The sequence below is a fragment of the Patagioenas fasciata genome, chromosome 2 (assembly GCF_037038585.1).
Source record: "Patagioenas fasciata isolate bPatFas1 chromosome 2, bPatFas1.hap1, whole genome shotgun sequence".
In the NCBI taxonomy this organism is placed as follows: Eukaryota; Metazoa; Chordata; class Aves; order Columbiformes; family Columbidae; genus Patagioenas; species Patagioenas fasciata.
In genome coordinates this window covers 38332844-38355022 of record NC_092521.1, presented here as the reverse complement: position 1 = coordinate 38355022, position 22179 = coordinate 38332844, and the positions used below count along the sequence as shown (strand labels likewise).

Genomic DNA, 22179 nt, shown 5'->3' with positions numbered 1-22179 from the left:
AGCCCACAACTGTCCTCAGCAGAGTCAATAAATGGCACATTTGACTCTCTCTCATACCATTTTGAACCAAGTCCTCACACAACTACTGCCCTGACACCTCATCCATCAGCTTTTAAAGCATGAGAGCAGCGCCCCACAAGCAAACCTCTTCTTTCCTGCGCCATCGCCAGAGGTGAGGCCCAGATGAGAAACAGCCTTATCTTCCAATATGGCAAGGATACACCTTTAAGATCAGACCTTGGCAATTTGACCTAAAGCCATCCTTACTTGCAAAACAAAGTCTCCATCATCTTCGGAGCAAGAAGGAAAGAGAGTGAGAGGGAAAACAGGGGTGGGGGTAGGGGGGAAAGTCCAGTCCTCTCTGACCTGATTGGAAACTTTGTTGTGGCAAAAAGAAGAAAAAAAAAAAATCTCTTTGGCCAGTTGAGAAAGTACCTATGGTTGCTCTTGTATTGGGAGGGTCTGCTCAGGGTTTTTCAATCTTCTTTTCTCTCTCTCTCCCACCTCTCTTTCTCCCCTTCTCTTGTTTCAAAAGGGGCCTCTGGTCAGCGCTGATTAATAAGTGTTTTTTGTTGTGAAGTGTTGAATAATAGAAGATGGCCGGTGACCCAGGAAAGACTAAACCTTGTGCTACTTCATTGTGGCAAGCTGAGAAAGGGGCTTTAGGACAGAGACCCCAAGCACTGACCCGCACACATCCTGCGGATTCACTATTCATTCTCACAGCCTTCCAGTCGCCCAGAGCTCCCATTGTTTGCCAAGCAACAATGGAGATTTTGCACAGAAAGTAAAGCTCTTTTCAGATTCCTCCCTGATGTTTTGCATTTGGGGAAACAACCATCCTTAACGGGTTTTTTTCCCTTAACTGAATTTCATGAAAACTCCTAGGATTTTGGCTTTTATTCTTATAGCTCAAGACTTTCTAAACCAAAGAAAACAAATGTTTTCTCTTAATATTTTTTTTTTAATTACACAACACATTTTTCCTGGTAGAACCACTTCCCGAACAATCTAAGGGGGAAAAAGAGGTTTCTATTTTTTCTATTTCTTAGCATGTCACTATGCTTTAATGTACACTACATATCACTGCAGTTCCTAAAAGTAACTGTATTCAAGCATCCTCTTTTTTTTGAGTGGGAGCCAAATGGAGAGTGTTGCTCCCTTAAGGAAAAAAGAAAAAAAAAAAAGAGATTGAAATCTCTTGGTTTATTTCTGCCCTGATTAGTCAAGCCTAGCTTTTATCTCCTCACAGGCTGGCCCCCTTCCACATGCTCCAAACAAAGAGTTCACCCGCAGCTACCAAGGAGGGCAAATGCCACTCCATAGACTTGCTCTGATTTACCTGTAGGGCCCAAACCACATTTCTCATTCTAACCTAAGCATTTATTTGCACTCTAAACATGTGGATAAATAACTCTTACAGCTGTCAAACCTTTGGGTAGGAACATGGCTAGAGGGATCAGAGGCCTCAGGATCGCAGAGTTTTGTTTAATTGCTTTCTCCGGCCTGCTATACACAGATTTCCGTTCCTCTATGGCATCCACTTACACATGTCACCAGCTGACTGGGAGGTTTGGGTGCTTGGTTGTGCCTTGTATTTGTGGGTTTTGTGTCTTATTGTGAATTTACTAAGTGGAAAAAAAAAAAAAAAAAAAAAAGAAAAAAAAAGAGAGCGGGAGGAGGTTGCAATCAATAGGACAAATTCCTCTTAAATTACTAAGAACGGTATTCCTTCCCCCTCAGTTATTTGAATTTATAACTGACTGAACATTTTTTTTATCAGGATCATTGCTTTGTTTCGATGTTTACACCTGCGTAGGGAGGTCTAAAAATGCAGCCTTTGAAGGTGAGGGAGAAAAGACCAGTCTGTCAGAGAAACCTTTAACAACTGAAGGGGGAACAACAGTCTTTATTAAAGATACTGAGTAGCAGAATTACCTTGGCGGGGGTGGGAGGCGTTGTAAAACATCCATTTGCAAAGGCTTTCAGGCCAAAACCCTTTCATGGGTGGCGAGAGGAGGGGGAGGCAGGGCAGGAGCTTGCAAACCCCCAGCTATCTCCATTTGTCAGCACCACAGAGGAGGGGTCGTAAAGCCAGCGGTGTGGAGGGGTGGGCTGCACGGTGGTCCGCCAGCTCCGCACGCCCCGGGGCTTGTTTCCAAAGCTGGACGCGGCTGCAAGTGCAATGAGCGCGGCGGGCTCAGCCCGGAGGCGGCAACAGCCCCGGGCCGGTGCAGCGCTGTGGACTCCGACCTTTCACTTTCGTGCCCACCACATCCACTTAAAACGTTAGGAAAGGGAGGAAGGGGGGTGGGGGCAGGAAAGGAGAGGGGGAATGCAAGCGCCCTGATGTATTGTTCCCCTGTAGAATTGATATGGTAATTCCCCTTGTGAGAGCATCACAAAGAACACCTTGCACTTCTGAAAGACTTTTGTGTCCTGGCCGGAGAAGTTTATTATCAACTAATTAGCAACAACTTCTAGCAACGAGTTGGGTTACATTTTCATAAGCTTTGAACAAACATCCTGAACTGTGTTGTGTCAGGTTGATGGGCTTGCTAAGGAAAATAGAGTCCTAAATCAGGGAATGAGCTTTAATAATTAGTGCCTGCTATATATGGAGCCTCTGTCGACGTAGGTCTTCTTCTGAGGCGTTTGATTCACGTTGCTTCCAGGTTTGCAAAGGACCATGACAAGCACTCCGGAAGGCAAAATCTTACTCAAGGATGACTAGCCGTTTTCTTCCTCATATTAAAGCTCTTTTCTTGCAACCGAAGAGCATTTTAGACTGCCCCGATAATGCACCAAGGATAATCAGTATATGAAGAAGTTCAACGCAATTGAACATGTTCATATTAAATAGTATTTAAAGAAGCTTGTTGTAGGCAGTCTAACACTTCAAATATAAAAATCGTCTGGGAAAATTGAAGGTTATATTTGAAACGCTACAAAGAAAACACTTTCAGATTTCACAGTTTTTTGGGTTTGGGTTTTGTTTGTTTGTTTGTTTTGGTTTTAATTCCATGTTACTCATGTTATAGTCTTTCCAAAGAAGGAGGAACTGGTCTCAGGACAAGATTAGCTCTATCCTCTTTCTGTAGACTGTTTGTCTTCGGAAGCAAAAGAGTATGCTGTTTCCTTGGTTTAAAGTGAAACTAGGAAGGAAAAAAAAAAAAAAAAAGGAAGAAAAAGAAATTTAAAAAAAATTACTTAATTTTTGTCGCTGTAGTAAGTGCTGGCTATTTTCTTCTCGGCTTTATGCAATCAGAATGGAGCAAAAACAACCCTCTGACACTAAGGACATTCTAAGGTTTACTGATAATTCTTATCGACTCGAAACAACATACTCACAGCTTCGCTTTATATGGTGGGCTTTGGGCTTTTGAGGTGTACGATTTGGTGGAGAGGGGTGTCATATTGCTGCTCAAATCAATGCTAGATGGATTTTGCAGTTCATACGCGTATCTCCAGCGTTGCTTTCCTGAACCTGCCCTGGTCCGGAGGAGAGAGCTAAGGAAGCTGCGGGCCTTGGGCCCTTCAAATACGGAGGTTACTGGGCTGCAGAAGAAAGCAGCTCGACCGCATTTGCAATTCACCTTATCCTCTGCTATTCAATTCTTTTAATGGATAAACACACTCTCCATCACTCGGTCTCTTTCTGTCCCCTTCTCCAAGCGATTTCATTTGTCTAAAATCCTAAAAGGTGGTATAAGGTCTTATTGAAACCCAGTAACGTAAGGGGTGGGAGTGGATTAGACTCCTTCATTTCCTTTCGGTAATCCTAAATGCAGCTATCTCTGGTTCCCTAATCGCCTCTAGAGTCGGATTACCACCCATTTGAGTAAGTGTAGCTGGAATTAGGCGATGACAAGGATGCAAAGAAAGTGCCAAGAACTCCTGAGGTGACGAAGATGTCGGGGTGGCCCCAGCACCCTGCAGGCTCCGGGGGTCCCCCAGGGCCTCCGGACAGCGGAGCGGAGCGACGGGGGGAGCCTGGGCCGTGCGGTGACCACCGCCCCGCGGCACGGACCTGACTTTCTTCTGGCTGCAGTTCCACATCGGCGAGGGCCACCACTCGTTGGCTTTGGAGCTTCATTTGCCTCATGACAGGCTTCCGCCAGCCCGGCGGGTTTCAGCGTTTGACATGGCCAGGCTAACCACACTCTGTCATACATGAGTATGCGTATATTTATATATACATATATAAATAAAATTTGTATATACGTATGTATATACACACACACATGCACATGAATGTTCCTGTTTTGCCTACAATAAAGAATCACATAAAATAGCCGCTGAAACATGGAGTGCGTATAGCCATGCTTACGTGTTTCTCTGTCCACCTGGAAAAAAGTAACCCCGCATGAAAACACGTGTATTTGTGTGCAGTTACTTTTTAAAACAATCCCTCATATTTGATTGATATGGAATATGCCACCATGTATATTTAAGATTAAAGCTTTATCTTAAAAGGCCTATAATCCTTTCAAAGAGATTTTGTTGATATAGGACTTCATTGAAAAGTAATTGTGGATTGTACAGCTCTGACCTTTGCAGGAAGCAGGGTGCAGGTCTGTACAGCTGAGAAATACTGTGCATCAATTTCTTGTGAAGCCCCTGCAGACCGACTAAGTACGTGTACAAGTTCAGGAATTTATTTAAAAGGTTACAATTAGTGGTTCAGTCGTCAAAGTTGGAGACGTGGTATTTTTATATTGAATGAAATGCATGATTTAATTATACTTTAAAAAAAATAAGCACAGGCCTGCTACACAAATTGGAGGCAGCTAAATGCTCTTTTGTGCCTGCAGCTCTAAGGAGGCTGTGATGCATGCGAAGGAAAGTGACTGACTTAACTCATTGGGATTCAGGGAACGACCTGCCCTCTTTTGGGGGAAGGAAAAAAAAAAAAAGTGTGTGTGTGTGTGTGTGTGTGTGTGTGTTCGTGTGTGTGTGTATGTGTGTGTGAGAGAGAGAGAGAGAGAGGGAGAGAGAGAGAGACAGAGAGGAGGGGGGACTCACACAGAGTCCTGCTTTTCTGAGCTGAGGGCTGCTGGTTCCCAAGCAGAAAGTATGAGGAGAAACACAGCTTCGTGTCTCTTTGCTGCATTTACAATAATGAAATCACTACTATAATTATTCCTGCTAACCGGTCGGTTTTGCTTGCATCCGCTCTGAGCCATGGACGACGGGAACAAACAAGCACTAAAAAAAAATTATATATATATATATATATTTGTATATGTAAAAGGATCGGAAAAAACCTCCAAACACACCTAACCACGCTGGGATGAGGATTAGTCACTTTAGCGCTGACTGTAAGTACAAAATTTCTTCCTGCATTTCAGAGCGATAGTGAGAGACTGCTTTGGTTTTGGTTTAGGTTTAGGTTGTTCGGATTTGGTTTGGTTCTTTGTTCCTTTTTTTCTCTTTTAAAGATCATCTCCTCCTAATCAGTCTTCTGCCGAGTTACTTAGATAAGAAACCAGAACCGCAAGGCAGGGAGAGCGGCGGAGCGGAGCGAAGCGCGGAGGCAGCAGCCGGGGCGGGGAGCTCCCGCGGGCGCGGAGGAGTGCCGGCTGCCGGCGGAGTGGGGGGCAGAGGGTTGTTTTCGACATCAATTTGTGGGCTTAGCTGGGCTGAAAAGGCAATTTTCTGGCACGGGGGGGGTGCGCTCCTGCGTGTGTACATACACATCCTCAGGCAGCGTGGTCCTGCTCGAGTCGCTGTGTTGCAACGTGAGTCCGCCCAGCTTGAAGGAATGCGGTGGTCAAAACAGCTTTCCAGCTGGTTTGTTTTTTGGGGATTTCCTCCCTCCCTCCCCCCCCTCCCCCCGCACTCCCCCCAAGTGTACATGTGATTAGTGGTACTTTTCCCTGGCAGGATTTAATTTAAATAAACTAAGATCAAAACTGTCTCCCTCTCGCCTAGCCTAGTTGCTTCCAACCCCCTCTGCTTCCTCCTTTCTTTATTTCTGTGTGAGCGCTCCTGGGAAAGCGAATCGGTTAGAGGGGAAAGCTTTTGAAATCGTGGGGGAAAATGTAAGAGAATTCAGAGTGACTGGGCTTTCTTTGTGTGGTGCTGAAACCGCGGAGCTGCTTTGTGCTTTGGAAGAAGAAAATGGCGAGTCCTATTGTGTTTAGGCCATTTTCTTCCGGTACAAGGGTTTTCCCCCAAATCCTAAATACTTCAGGGCTCTTTTGAAAGAAATCTCCGAGCCCACGAAGTGTGAATGGTTGCAACTCTGCCTTTTCCCCAGCCAATACAACATCACATTTGAGAGAGCCTACACATTTCTCCTCGCAGAGCTAGTTTACAATTTCTAAAGCTGCTGCCTTCAGAGCCTTTTGTATCAGAGCGGCAATCTCAGCTGTTCTTAGCCCACGTTATTCAACTCAGGGGAGCAGGTTATGAGAAGACAGGGGACCGAAGAAATAGTAATCCGAGACCTGTCCTTGCTTTAAAATGATAAGATGGAGTAAGGTTGGACAGTTGGAGGAGGGAAGGGCAAAATCATCTGAGAAAAGACTCGCGAACAGTTTAACTATTCCACTAAACCATTTAAATTTTGTATACAAATATGTACGTGTGTGTGAAAGAGAGCATATCTATGTGCTTATTCATGTAGCCAAATAACAAGAAAGAACTTTAGGCTTGGAAAGAGGAGGCATGTACGTTACGTGAGATTTTAGAACATATTTAACCATTGTGTACAAGTTATTACGGCTGTAACATGCAATGAAAAAAATAGTTTGCAATGTTGTCAGGTTTTTTCAGGTCAGCCAGTAGGTAGGTGCCGCTACCAAAAACCGCGTCCGAATTTTCACGTTAATTCGTTTAAGGAAACAAATGAGAATCGGAGGTTTGCAGACCATTGTCAGACATTAACCGCTTTTCATTATAATGTAGGCTTGCCCAGGCGTCAGTGATTAAAAGCACTTCGAAAAAGGCGAGATATCAAATAAAACCCACGACAGGCAAATTCCTCCCTCCTCTCCCCGCACCTCCTTCCAAGGTTATGAGCTTTAAAAAATATTTCTTATTGTAACAATAACAACAGCAAAGCGCCGGCAGTTTCAGAAATGGCCCGGGACAGCCCGCAGGTTGCCCGGCCCGCGGGCGGCAGCCGACAGCGCGGGAGCGGCGGGGCGGTCGCTACCGCCCGCCGGTCAGCACCATGGACAGGGACCGGCCGCGCCGCCGGGCCGGTGTCACTCCGGGAAAAAAAGGGGGTGAATCGGAATCTCCGTCCCCACAAAAAGACGGGGGACTATGCTGGCCTGCCTTTTTTGTTTTCTTTTTCGTATGGCTGCTCAAGTTTCCGCACAAAAGACTTGAGAAATGACATTTATAATTCTTCTGCACTAGTCCAAGATCTAATAAAATGCCATGTTAGTGTTTGCTCCTCTGGCTATCCGCAAAAGAAGTAAAAAGATCTCTCCGTTCTGCATACGATTGCTTTTTTTTTTTCCCCATCAACTCCGAGCCAAAAATAAATGTACTACTCAGATGGGCTGAATGACAGTGGTGTAAATTAAATTGATTTTATCAGTGACCAAGTTCCACAATTGGAAAAATTAAATGCCACTTTGACAGACAAGGATAATATGGAACTGATCTATAAAACAGCTCCTTTGAACAACAACCCAACAGGAGCCTAGGTACTAGCGATCCCTTCTTCTTCATCCCACTCCGTTATGTCACATCATTTAATTTGCCTTTCTGCGGTACTGAAATGATTGAAACCATTGTTTGATGCAAAGGGACTAGAGATGATGAGTCATGGACTTTATGTCACAGCAAAGGCAACAGACATGGCTCTCAGGCAAATTTCTTTTTTTTTTTTTTTTTATTTTGATCATGCTTCTAATTGGACTCCCCTTTCAGATCCACTTTACGGCATTTCCAACTCACCCCACAGCTCCAGAATAGGTGTCAAAAAACTCAGGGCTCGCCTCCAATAATTACAAGCTGTTCTGCCTAAGAATCGCACAAACACAGTCTCGAAGTCCTTTAGCCAGAGGAAAAAACCCTACTTCTGTACCTCCCGTCGGCCCCCGGTGAGAGGAGACCTTGAGCAACCTCCGCATTCTCTGCCCGCACTCGGCACGGCCTGGCCCTGTTTGCCGCCCGCCCGAAGGGGTCTGCCTGCCGCAGAGGCATCTCGAATCAGTCGGAGGGCGCTGTCCCAGCACGGCCAGACAGCGGATGCTGTCCGGTGCCCGCCGCTGCCCCGGCGGGACGAACACAGCGGGAACAAAGCCCGTGTGGTCTCGGCCCGGCCCGGCTCTCCTGCGCTCCTGACCCGGTGCCGGGCTCCGGGGTGGAACGGGCCAGAGGTTGGGGCGGTGTGGGGCCAGGGGACGCGGCAGTGCCGCAGTTAGTGGGGGTTGGCTGCCGTGAGGGGAGGGGTGGCCTCTGGGTGAGCCGAGGACCAGACTCCTCTTGCTCGCTATGACTGTACAGATTCATGTGACATTGAGTTTGGGGAGGTGGGAGGAAGGCGGGGGGGGAGGGTGGAGAGGACACGGATGGTAGGGGGAGGGTTAAACTTTCTGCCGGGTTTGACTTTTCACACCTTTCTCTCACCACGATGAGAGAGAACGTTTGGGGAGAGAGCGACTCCGCGGGGTCCTCTCCGAGCAGGTCCCCCTCGACCTTGCAGGGACCCGGCCGGTCGGCGCGGGGCTGGGACTGTGCCGGGTTTCAAGGACACGGGAGATGATCAGGACTTTGGGAGCCAACATCTGCCTGGCTGGTGACGTCAGCAGCCCCGTGTAATCCTCTTGTACTGAAGGCAGATGCCTTATTTGTTTGGCTGGAGAGGCATTAATCCCTAATTCTGGAGCAGCAAGCGAGGGGGAGAGACCGGACGGCTTTATGCCCCCCGAAAGCAGCTAGAGGGGCTCTCCTGCTCTCCTGAGCTCCTCGGCTCCGACTGGGTGGTGAGGAGCCGCCAGCATTCGGCAGGTTTGACTGTTTTCTTTTTTATTGCTATTTTTTAAATATATTTTGAGTGGGTTCATAACTCGTATTTTTATCTGGGTGTTTGGATTTCTCCCCATGCATTTCGCTCTTTGCTCTCATACGATCCTCAAGCCGGGAAAGAAGGGGGAACTGCTGTTCCCATCCATTTCCCCTCAAGCCCCCTCGTCCTTTTTTTTTTTTTTTTTTTTAAGCGTTCTCCTAGGTTTGCTGTCCAGGGATTTTTGTAGCGGCGGGCAGAGAGGTTGCCCTCTGCGAGTCCCCGCGGCTGGCCAGTTCCCATAGCACTGCAGAGAGCCAGGCGCCCACTGGCCCCGGCGCTGCGGTGATGGGCGTTCCGCTGGTCCCCCTGGGCCGCGAAGCGAGCAGCCCCGGAGGCTCGGGTCTGACCGGCTCTAGCTCCGCGTCAGTCCGTGTGGCCCCCCTTTCCTTCCTTCCTTCCCTTCCTCCCCTTCCCCTTTCCTCCCCGCCCTTCCCCTGCTCTGACTCCCCCCTCTCTCCCTTTTGTCATTGGCAACCGCGAGGCGTGCGGGCTCCCGGCGCCCTTCCCTCCCCGCCTGCCTTTCTAACGCTCTCGCTTTGTCTATTTTCCAGGCGGCCGCACGCAGGAGCTGCGGTGCCGAGGGGCCCGGAGCCACCTGCCCAGTTTACCCCTGAATGCCTCGGCAAGCTACGGGAAAGTCTTCGGGAAGCCCAGCTCGCCGCCGGAGCCCGCCCGCCGCCGCCGGTAGCCGCAGCACAGCCCGTTTCGCCTCCTCTCTCTCTCCCGGGCCCTGGCGTCGAGGTAGCAATAGAGGTCAGCCCGCCCGGTTCCTGGGGTCCAGCCAGGGTCGAGTCCACAGGGCGATTCACGGTGCCTGGCCGCCCCGCTCTTCCCGGCGTGCCATCGGCACCTAAAAGGAATGGTTCTCGTCCTGAGCAATGAAAGATGGCAATAGCGTAATAATGATAATAAAAGCATAGGGTGTTTCTTTTTGTTTGGTTTGTTTGTTTGGGGTTTTTTTGGTGCTTTTTTTTTGTGTGTGGTTCCCCCCCCCCCTTTTTTTTTTTTTTTTTTAAATGGCTGTAATGACTTCACCCCTGATTTCCTCGCTTGCCCAGTTTAGTGCAGGCAGGCCATATGGGCTGCCCAGACCCTCCCGGGAAAGGGGCAGGTGCAACTGAGTTAAATTTTCTTCCTCTTTACAAAGAAAGATTACACGTCCTGCTCTTTCATTTTCCACCGCCGAAAGACCCCCTCTTGCCCCCGGGTCGAGAAGAGCGGGGATACTCTGGGGATGCGGACTCCCACCGCCCGCGCCCGAGCTGAGCCGCAGGACCAGGAGAACCGAGACAGCCGGAGAGACACCATCCCTCCCAGCCACGGCTACCAAATCGGAAACGTCGAGTCCCGGAAGACCAACTCCTGCGTTTAAAATCACCCGAAGACGCTCACGAAAGTAAAGTAGTCGCCTGGAAGTGTGTAATAGGCACACGCTTAATTTCTTTTTTCTTTTTTTTTTTTTTTAATCCATTAAATACATATTTAACAGCTTCCTGGACATTGCAAACAAAAGAAGGGCTAGTAAGAAGGGCTAGTAAGAAAACTCGAGCGCGAATTACATCCATCCCAGGACAGGATGGAATTAGGGCGGAGGGGAAATAGATTTTTTTCTGTTTTTTTTTTTTCTTTTTTTTTCCCACCCCCTTTTTTTTTTTTTTTCCTTTTCCGGGGATCAGTTGCAGTTCTGTTTCCAGAGAAAGAGAGAGAGAGAGGGCTCTCCCAGGCTCTGACTCTCCGTGTTCACAGCGGACCTTGATTTAATGTCATACAATTAAGGCACGCGGTGAATGCCAAGAGCGGATCCTCAAGGCAGCATGAAAGCTCGCGCTAGAATATAGCATAATAATAGCGCTAATAATAAACGTAATATCAATAAGTTAAAAATCACATTAAAAAAAAAAAAGCGACAGAAAGCAATAAAGACCTCGACAGTCTGTACTCACCTGCGAAAACCGAGATTAAACAAGACTGGCGGACTGAACAGCTCAGCCCAGTGGAGAAGAGATGACCGCTACCGGGGGATGGGCGCCCGCTGGGGCAGCTGTCAGCAGCAGGTAACGGGGCCGTGGGGGAGTACCGGAGCGGTGCGGTAGCCGTGGTGGTTTTTCAAGGCAGTGGTGACTCGACCTCTCTCTTTCCTGGGTTAAACCATGTAAAGTCGATTAATGGGAAATAAATACATTTTCTGATATTACCATGGCGAGGATTGTTCTTTGCGCATCACCCAGCAGATAGCTAGGAGTGCCCTCTCGGTAATGGCTCCTCCTCTTGCGAGGTTCCACTGAAAGCCGAGGAATGTGGGCCCTGGGGCAGAGGAACGGTGCGCAGGGGTCAGCGGAGCAGCATCTGTGCCGCGGACCAGCAGAGCCATGAGCAGCGTTGGTGAACGGGGTGGGATATCGCGGGGGCAGAGGGGCCACTACGGCTGAGCAACGTGCAGAGGGAGAGGGGCAGCGTGGATACGCGAAGGAGTGTGCGGAGGTTGCGCGGGGGTGGCTTGAGGGTAGCGTGTGGGCACGGCGCGGGGAGAGCGGCGCAGAGCGGTGCCGGAGGTCAGCGGTGTGGCGGGATGCAGCGGAGCGGTGTGCCGGCTTTGTGCGCAGGGCTGGGCGGCAGGCGAGGAGCGAGGCGGTGGCTTACGAGCACGGAGCGGGGGGGCGGCAGTGGAGTAGGGTGTGCGGGGCAGCGCAGGGGCGGGAGCGGGCGGTGGGGGGGCAGCGGCGGCAGCGCAGCGTGCGCGGGGGCACGTGCGTGTGCGGCCGGGGCACCGAAGACGCGGCTCAGGCGGAGGCGGCGGCCGTGGCGGGGACACGTCGTCGGGGTGAGCGGAGGGTGCGGGGAGGGAAGAGGCCGGGGTCCCCGCACCGTCGGCGGCGGAAGCCTTTGTTCCTCGGGGTCTCGCCGGCGGCGGAACAAAGGAGCGGCGGGCCCGGGGTGGGGGCCGCGGCCGCTGCCGGCGCTGTCCCTGGTGCTGGCGGCGGTGCTGAGTTCCCGCCGCCGCCCGCCGAGACCGTCCGCCCCAGTCCGGGAAGGCACGTCCCGGCGGCCTCGGCTGCCCGGTGGGGCGGGAGAGTCCCCGGCAGAAGAAAACTCCAGCATCCCCATTGGGCTGAAGGGCAGGGGAATACGCGGCGGGCAGGTCAGGGATGCGGAACGGGCAGGAAAGAAGCTCGGCCTGTGCTTTTGCCTCTGCGTGGTGCACAGCCCCTGCCCCGACGGCGTCCCCGCGTCGATACCCCACCGCATCTCTCCCGGCAAGTCCGCCTCTGCCCTGCATCTGAAAGAGCCGGATTTGACGCAGGCCTCTGTTCTGCTCCCGTCCATGTTCCGTCAGCAGGCAGGGCAGCACAGGGCACTCCGGCGGGCCTTATTCTGCACTGACTTCTATCAAACAGCGGCCACAGCCTGCAAGGGCAGGGGATGCTCTCAGACACTAAATAAGGCAAAACAACTAAGTAACAGTAATAACCACAAGAACAATAAAGATGACAATACTATCCGCCTGGAGGTCGGAGGGCTTTGCCCTCTTTCCTCTTGCGCTCAGCAGACAGCGCTGATCACAGTGGAGTTTTTGCCGGAGACTGGACTACAGATTGGACTGGTCACCCTTCTCTACAAGGGGATAAAGGGGACAATCCCTGCCCTTTCCCCAGTCTCGTGCCTCTGCATCCCCTTGTAATCGTCTTTGCATGGTGCAGCAGACAGATGAAGCACACAGGCTACTTTGACCCTTCTCTCCAGCTCAGCAAGTTGGAGGTCAAGTATCTCCTGATACATTGCCTGCACCTGCTACACCACATCGCTGTTCTTATTTTTTGCTTTGAGATATCTGTATACATGCACACATCTACCTACACACTTGTACACACATTTGTGTGTGTCTATCTAAGCAGCCTCAGATTGTTATGAGTTCTGTTCATCACTTCTTGCTTATATTTCCTTTGCAAGACCTAGAGCTTCACCGGATCTCAGGAGAACCATGCAGGGAAAAGTTCATCTTTGCCTGTTCGTGTGTGAGCCAGAATAACCTGCAGTTGTGATTGACCCTTATACAGGTAGAGAGCAGGGAGGGCTTTTAAATGCAGTGTGTCCTGAGCAACCTGAAACACTCCAATCCCTAACATTCTATGAAACTCTTTGCAGGATTATGAACATGGGCTGACCACCCCTGCATCGCGGCATTATGCCCGCCAAAGGTCACTTTACTTTTTTTTCTTCTTGGGAATTGATGCTGAAGATTCATTATAAATATGATGTTTTTCCATAGCAAAAGAAACACAAATATGTAAGTGAGCCTGCCACTGCCCAAGTCGCAATCTAGCCTTTAAAATATTTCTTAAAGCTTGGAAAGAAATGGAACTTTCTTTGGAATAGATGGAGCTTTCTTTTGGAGAGCTTCCAGAAACAGGGAACCTTGCTGCCTTCTAAACTGCAGTAGCAATAATAATGGTGGTGATGATGATGTAGCACATAAAAAATGGATGTAAGCAAGGGCGGAAGACCCATGTGATGCACCGTGCCATCCTTGGATGGCATGCATATTTTTCCCCCTGATGTCATATTGCTGCCACAGGAGTATTGAGGAGTATTGAGGTTCTGGTGGCGGCATCTGAAAGTAACCTGCATTTAATATTCATGACTTTCCTTCTTGCTCTGAAAACGGAACGAAACCCCTTCCCTCAGCAATTTTTCCTCGGGGTAGCCTGATTTCCGAGACTAAGTCAATCATGGCTTCCCACGGGGACGAGAGTAGAAGCGCTGCCTGTCAGCCCCTCTGCAGTCAGAAGCGTTAAGACACCCTCTCCTTTTTCCTTTTTTTTTTTTTTTTTATTCCGTTTTTCCATCCTGCGGTGCCCGGGGCTGCGGGAGCCGGGCGGGCTGTGGGGGAGGGGCGGGACGCTCCGCCCCGCCCACCGCCGCTACGGCAGCGCCGCCTGGCGGCCGAGCGCCGAGCTCCTTCGGCGGCGGGAGCTCGAGGCCAACTTCGGGTAGGAGCGGTCCAGAAGCTGCGTTTTGAAAGAAAAATAGCCTCGAAACGTTAAATGCACGTAATTCTAGATATTTTGAAATGCAGAGTGAGGAAAGTTGACTTTCCGTGCCTGCCCAATAGAAAACAAGGCTATCCCTCTCGTGTAAATTCGCTGCTGTAGAATATGAGCTGTGACACCAAAATATGAAGGGCTAGTGCTTGCTTACTAGCTGTTTACACAGACCGGGGCACCAGATTAACTCAGGGACAAACAGTCCTACTATTACAAAGGGCAAAGTTAAGGCATTGCTCAGTTACAGAGACAGGCCAGCACTCTTCAAAAATTTAAAATTAAGCATTTAATTCAGCTTATGAATCAGCCTGATTAAATGCCAACTTTTCAATTTGTTTCACTTGTTCTCCTGTATTCAAGCTGGTGGCTAAGAAAGGCGTAGAGTGCAGGTAAGTCAGGCGATAAGCAGAACGAGCACTCTTCCACGGCCTCCACCCTGCAGCCCCTGCCCCAAGAGCAGGATCTTCCCCGATGCCTTCGCTCAGAGACGCAGAGGAGAAACACAGTGTCCTGCACTTCAAGGCCCAGTGCATGACTGCGGGAGAACGGATGAGCCAGCCAGCAAGGTATGGCATGAGATTCATTTTCACACTCTGCATAAACTTCCTTAAATTTTGCTTGTATTGCTTATCTCCACTGACAGTGATAAATTACTGCGATAACTGAGTGAGATAATAGAGATAGCAATTTTCGGTCTAACATGAATTAATTCTCTCTTAATCAGAAATTGCTTTAAAAGCATGGTGGGTAATAAAAGTACAGCTCTTCTTAATAGTAAATACCTGTGTGTCTGAAATAGTCTTAAAAACAACAATAACAACAAAACAAAACCATAAAACCAACCTACATAACTCCCACAATCAAAAAATTGGGAAGAAATACAAAATTTGAAATACACTGTTACTGTAAAATACTTGAAAATGTAACTAAGGAAATTTTCACTAGCACCAGGAAACTTCCAAATTAACTTCATGTACTGTACATGCTAAAGTTGGTTTATAATTCTTTGTATTAAACTAATTCTGTTCATTAGGTCATGAAGTGCAGGTTATATGTTAAATAATATTACCTTAAATAGACACTTAATGCTTGTACAAAAGCACTTAAAATGTAATCTAAGGTTGTTAACTCCATCACTAGCAGGTTTTGTTTATGTGTTCTGTACAAGAAAATACAAGATTAAATATTCTATTCACAGCAGCTAACGAGTGTACATTTAAACTGATCTTGATGAATGCAGCTAGTAAAGAAGTTAGTAAGCAAGGCAATAGCATCAACTTCATAGCAATTCTAGGAGGGAATTACAGAATTCTTAGAAGACATCCCTACAGTGCTTGGAACATGGAAAAACCTAAAATACGTAGGTATTTCCTACTTCAAAAGATTATGACAAACCACTATGATATCTCATTTTGTATAACCTGCGTAAAATAACTGTTCAGTCTTTCCTGAACCTAAAACTTCCTGCATACATCATTCTGATCTCACAAACTAGATCTATTAGAGGTATTTAAAGTAATTTTGGACCCTTTAAAGATTTATTATATGATTTACTGTTATATATTCAAAGTACAAGGCAATCAGATGACAGAACATTTTTTAGTGAGCACACAGGTCATTGTAAAACACTCTTACCTTTGCACCATAGTTTTCCAAACCTAATTAAGAACTTCTTGCTATTTGCTCTTTTTCTAGACCATATATGTTCAGTCTACTGTTTGTGGATAAAATGAAAAGAGCAGATGTGACAACAAAACAAAAGGTAAAGACTTTATATTTTTTACCCTGTACACTTCCAGGTAATCTGAAAGACTGGGTGAGTTCCATTAAAAATCAAGGGCACAACTTCTTGAAAATTAGTAAAATTAGGATAACTCTGACTGGTATTTAAAAAAAAAAAGAAAAAAGAAAAAAATAATTATGTGGCTGTCACTAATTAAAGCAATAATTAGTGAGATAGTGACCTATTTTAAAGATTGATAGTTCCTCATCTCTGTTCTGCAGAGGATTCTAAAGTCCAATCAGAATAAATAATTTCCTTGAAAAGAGTGCCAAAATCCCAAAAGAAAACAGACAAATCAGAGACTTTTGCTTCTTTGCATTTATTTTGCTCAATTTCAAGCAATTAAAATGTCAGATTCCCTCTCTTAGTCAAGTCGATGAAACTGGGTACAGTTTTCAGGCCACAAGTATTCGGGAAATACTTAGAAATTCTGACTTTTTAACCTGTCATGTAAGAAGAAGTGTGTGTTAATTTTATCATGGTCAGTATAGAGTCAAAATACGGTATGTGTCTGTTCAGATACATCTTCTGCACAAGGCTCGATTCACAAGCTTGATCTTAGTAAGCTTGACTTTTTAGCAAGATGTTGCATTCTTAAAACCAAGAGCAAGGTTTAAACACACAGGATGAAGATCCAAAGCACGTAGGATGCAAAACATGCTTGGAAAACAATTCCATCCTTCCTACATGAAGTCTTGATTTAAGATGGGTCTGCAGCACATACTGCAGATCCAAGCCCTGCTCAGGGCCCACAGCTACATACAAGGGTGAGATGCCCCATGTTCTCAGAGCTCCCCTGGCTGCCAGGACAGGACAGACACTTTGAGACTATGGAATCCATGTGAGCTGAAGGTTCACACTACTCACACGAGTAACTGGTGTCACCAAGGCCACTGTTCACACTACATGCTTAGTGCAGTCAAGTAAGTGCATCCAGGGGGTTCTTCATACTATATATGCACAAAATAGAACACTAATTCTGCATTAAGAGAATAAATGCATAATAATAGCAGAGATGGCCCAGAAACACTTTTCCTGATTTATGAAAAATGTAGGACTTTTGCAATATTACGTAAGAAAGAACAGAATGACTTTAAGGACCAGGAATAATAGAAACAGAATTAAATATCACATAAGAATGTGGAAGATCACACTCTGGAATTAGCAACACTTTTTCATGTTATAAGTTAAGACTACAAATGGCTCGAGTCAGTGGGAGGAAAAAGACTCGGGATAACGTTTGGTTGCATAATATCTGTATGCCAGGTACACAAAAAAAAAAAAAAGGCAGTGGAATGCTATTAGAGGAAATTATTTTATGCTGAAAGTCTAGGTGCAGGAAAGCCTTCATTGGGAATATTAAATACAATCTGATCAGTCATGGTCAGGCAAAGGGCTGCCAAGACAGCAAAGAGGATGAAGAACCTCCAATCCATGAGGTCATTGCAAGAGCTTGATTTGTCAGCTTAGCAAAGTGAAGTCATAGGGGAGGTCTGGTGGCTCTTGGCAAATACTCGAGAGAAACAACACTGGGATAGGCAAAGAACTAATTGTACTACAGGATGCTAGCACTAATGTTATATTGGAGGAGAAAAAAAGGCATAAAAGGAATTAAATTCATAAATAGCCTTCTCATAAGGTGGTGGAGGTGGGGAGAACTGATTTTGAGAGTAACTGAATTAATTGATTAGGAAGATCATTCTCATAATTTTTCTAATGTGGAAATGACAAAAAAATGAAGAAAGAAAGAAAGAAAATTGATCTCAACCTGGATCATGAAAAATATTTCAATGTATTTGTGAGCTCTAAATGTAAAATAAAAGATTGTTTCGAAAGAGAGAATGAGAGAAAGAGAAAGAATGAGAGAATGAGAGAAAGAGAAAGAATGAGAGAATAAGAGAAAGAGAAAGAATGAGAGCAAGAGAGCAAGAACAAGAGAGAAAGAGAGGAAGAGAGAGAGAAATGGGAAGAATAAAAAAAAATACATGGAGAAACAAAGAAAGGGAAGAGAAATATTTTCAAATAAAATAAAATGTTGACAGGGGGTTTTAATCCACTAGTTCAAGGTGGTTTTGAGTTGAATAATTTATCAAAATGTACTGTTTCACTGTTTGGTTTCAATGAATAAGCATTTTATTCTTTAAAAATTATTAGAAAATCCTCAATACACTGTTATGCAAACAGCCCTCTGTTCCTCTTTGAAGTGTTCCTTCAGTCATTATGCAAAACTTGCATAATGACATAGCCTTTAATATGTCAAGAATATTGCAAGCTTACAGGAACAGAAAATCAGGGTATGTTATGGCTTTGTTAACAGCGCTGGAAATAAATTTTCCCAATCAAGGGATTCAAAAGCTTTTCTCTTTATCATTTTTTTCTGATTTTAAGCAAAGAGATAAGGAAAATACAAAGTTGTGGGGTTTTTTTAATATGGATTTTGTGGACTGAAATAAGTACATTTAGCAAGGTTTATGTTCCGTTAACCGCAGGCAATGAGAGAACCACTGTTCTGGATGTTTATGATTAAATGCACATCAGAGATCATACATATTGGTTTTGTCTACATGGTGATTCACACACAAGCATATATAGGTTCAAAATATGGATAAATAAATACACCCCAGGTATCAATTATATTAAAATTCATCCATTTTCAAACAATTAACAGTCCATAAAGGCATGTTACATTTTATTATAATATTCAGCAATATACAACTTTTATATAATAAAAATATTTTTATTTTCCCTCAATCCAAAGACAAAGCAAGCATTGGAGAAAAGTCACCTAAGGATGCAAAAGTCTGAGGAAATCCTAAATGCAGGAGAACAAGAGGTTAGAACTGAAAATGCCTAACTGTTTTTACCTTCTTAAACTACAGACACTACTGTCTTTCCAGATATAACACATGAGCCTGAAAAATGAAGGCTATTCTATGCCTGGATGTGAAGGAGAAAAGATGAAAGACTATGCAAGCACATCTGCATGGAAACCACAAAGTGCCTGGAATATTAGGGGAATACAGAAGCTGAGTATTTATTAGGAAGATTGCAGCTGGTCTTGAGTAGAAATAAGGACTGAGATTCTGTACAAAGTTAATTGAAGAGAATTCTGCAACTTCAGAAGTTCATACCACAATATGGAGAAGCACAGAAAGTAGACAAATAGCTCAAAGAGCAATAAAACTGTGATTTTTTTTTTTAATTTAAAATACATTTTCTTCAGTTGCATATGCTTATCCTTTTACCTTCAGCTCAAGACATTTGTGCAAGCAAGTTTCTTTCCAGTAAACATTAACACTTTGTGGGCAAACACAAAAAATCACTAGATTTATGTGTATCCATGTGCACATGTTTTTGTTCAAGCAGTCATTCTCTCAAAATATAAGAACATTTCTGTCCAGCAAGCAAGAACCACAGACAGATCTCAAGTGGATAAGGGATGCCTTTGAAGAGCCTTTTTCTACCGAAATCTGAAACTTCCGCTGAGCATGTCAGATGAAGCTGTGTCTGTTGGATTCCTGACTGCAGCTTATTTCTTCCTTGAGCCACATGATACGGGATGAAGGGCAGAGGAGATAGAATCATAGAATCATTTCAGTTTGGAAGAGACCCTCAGGATCATCTAGTCCAACCATAATGGATGGTGAGCGGGGATAAACCTTGAGTGCTGGGAATGTAATTTCAGCCCAAAGACCGCCTTGGAGGAGGGGATACGAGAGTCTGCTAAGGCACAGGAGGACAAATCATTCCTTCTGCTCATGTATGTCCAGACCTGGAACTTAGAAAGACCGATGAAAAAGGAGAGCAGAAGATTAATCCAGGCAAGAAAAGTCAACAGTGAAGCACTTACAAGTGTCAGAACAGCCTTATCAATGAAAATGAAAGATGGCTGATGTTTTGAAAATTTTCTGAGAAACCCCTACAGAATGAACGTTTGGAAGATGGCTTTGAATCTGCTAGAATTATACAGAAACATTAAATTATTGTGTTACATATGATCACAGAATCACAGAGTGTTAGGAATTGGAAGGGACCTCAAAAGATCATTTAGTCCAATCCCCCTGCTGGAGCAGAAACACCTAGATAAGGTTACACAGGAATGTGTCCGGTGGGTTTTGAATGTCTCCAGAGAAGGAGACTCCACAACCTCCTTGGGCAGCCTGTTCCAGTACTCTGTAACCCTCATTGAGAAGATTTCTTCTCAAATTTAAGTGGAACCTCTTGTGTTCCAGTTTGCACCCATTACCCTTTGCCTTACCATTGGTTGTCACTGAGAAGAGCCTGCCTCCATCCTCATGACTCTCACCCTTTATATATTTATAAACATTAATGCAGTCACCCCTCAGTCTCCTCTTCTCCAAGCTAAAGAGACCCAGCTTCTCAGCCTTTCCTCATAAGGGAGATGCTCCACTCCCTCAATCATCTTTGTTGCTCTGCGCTGGACTCTCTCCAGCAGTTCCCTGTCCATCTGGAACTGAAAGGCCCAGAACTGGATACATCAATTAATGTAACACAAATCAGTGTAATGCACAACAGTATTGCACGTTCCCCGTCTGAAATTCTCCATTTCCTTATTGTGTTTCAGAGTTTGCATCCTATGATTCCTACATTTTCCTTAATTTTAGAAATTGTCCTACTAGCGACCACTGCACTTCTGGCTGAGGAAGACAAGGTGGGGTTTTAACCATCAACACTATTCAGTATCAGGAGTAAAGCTGGGTGAAATGAACCTTCTAACTCTCAGTGAGAGGGGATGGGACTGAAATGCCTGAGTTGCATGCAGAGTTGCTGTGCCTTCCTATCACTAGTGAGAGCCGGCAGGCTTACAAAGTGATTGCAAGGGTAGGGAGGTATTAGCAGATATCACAATAAAATATCATACTTTCTGAAGGTATTCGAGAAAAAAACAACAACTACTACTAAAAAAAATAATTTTAAAAAGCCAACAAAACAACAAACAAACAAAAAAATGACCAACTAAGGAGAACTGGAGAGATTCTGGAGAGCTCATTTAGGAGAAATGAGTTTCCTGATTTTGCCTAGTTTGCCTAATCTAATGAAATGGATATTCTTACAGATAGAAAAAATATCTGAGCTCTCCCAAACAAGCAGCTTCAGAAAAATAAAACCCTAAAAAATGCACAGCAAGAACTTAAGAATATGACCAAGATGAATAAGGGAAACTGACTTGACACTCTTTACTTAGAAGTCTTCTACATTCTGGCTTCTGACTATGAATTATTTAAAAGGTGTTCTGAAAATACCATTGCATATGGGAAAAATCTGCATCTCTAAAGAGACCACAGCTTTGTGGATAGGATCCCAGTTTATTATTTCAATATACCATCGCAGGGGTGCCCAGCTACTGAAACAAGAAAAAGTAATTTAAGGAGATATATTTACTGATTTTTCTTTTCTTTCTCTGAATATGATGCAACAGGCTTGACTACCCTTCACCAGACAGTTTCTAGGAGGGCATGAGAAGACAGCACAGCATGGGAGGCCTACAGAACCATGCCAGCAGCTTCAGATACATCAACTGCCAGACAACTGGCATCTAAATTCAATAATAATTACAATCTTCTATCTAATGGCTGATTCTCACCATGGAGAACTCCAGGGATAGTAACTTGCTGGTAAGCCCATAGTTCAGTACTGGTACTCAGTCTAGGCTTCAGTGACTACCTGTCTAAAGCTCTTGAGATCTACCTGTACTGGTAGAAACGGATAACCACATGCATATGTATGTTGTGGAGTCATTCAGCAAGCTGTGTCTCCAGTGTCAGGTTTTGGGAAGCACTAGTCCAGCTTATTTAAGTTCCAGCTGAAGTTTCTCATTTCCCAGCGTAAGAAAGCAGTGACCACTGCAGCACTGGTTATTACGGGAGCTCTCTCATTGGAAGTGATTAAGAAGAAACTAGATCAAGTATTTCTTCAGATCAAGCACTGCGGGGCAGAGGAGTGACATTACAAACATCACATTTCCAGGATCTAATTCGTGTGTTTCTTTCCAATGCTCTCTACTACTAACACAATGGAACTCTGTTTATAGCAAACTAGGGACAGTAGGAACTGCTTAATCAGGACAGTCTAATGTATGGGCAATTATCCAAAGCCACACATTTTCTAAATTCTGTACAGGCAGAGATGGAGCTTATGAGCTCTGTAGGGATCAGAGCTGCTAATGAGCTTCGAAGAACAGCTCTGGGGACTGGGATGTGCATAATGAGAAAATCTGGATATTCAGTGTGAAGAACTCTCACAATTTAGATGTAGTCTATGTAAATTAAATTCGTATTTAATGTTTATCACTATGCAGTCCA

The 22179-nt window shown here is 45.5% G+C and overlaps 1 protein-coding gene and 1 long non-coding RNA gene across 2 annotated transcripts; both read left to right on the top strand.

Annotated features, from left to right (window-relative positions):
- The first annotated feature begins 8553 nt into the window (after positions 1-8553).
- LOC139827155 (uncharacterized) lies at positions 8554-11226 on the top strand. The gene is made up of 2 exons (XR_011737411.1): positions 8554-8973; positions 9583-11226. It is a non-coding gene; the product is annotated as an uncharacterized lncRNA (long non-coding RNA).
- A 374-nt stretch (positions 11227-11600) lies between these two features.
- LOC139827316 (uncharacterized) lies at positions 11601-20449 on the top strand. Its single transcript, XM_071805495.1, has 3 exons — positions 11601-14639; positions 15769-15835; positions 18754-20449. Exon 1 carries the CDS (start codon positions 11601-11603, stop codon positions 12708-12710), a length of 1110 nt encoding a protein of 369 aa, XP_071661596.1. The 3' UTR covers positions 12711-14639; positions 15769-15835; positions 18754-20449.
- Positions 20450-22179: the final 1730 nt, after the last annotated feature.

Bases quoted from the DNA above. Each gene is read 5' to 3' on its own strand.
- LOC139827316 (XM_071805495.1), top strand. From the start codon at position 11,601: ATGCAGCGGAGCGGTGTGCCGGCTTTGTGCGCAGGGCTGGGCGGCAGG.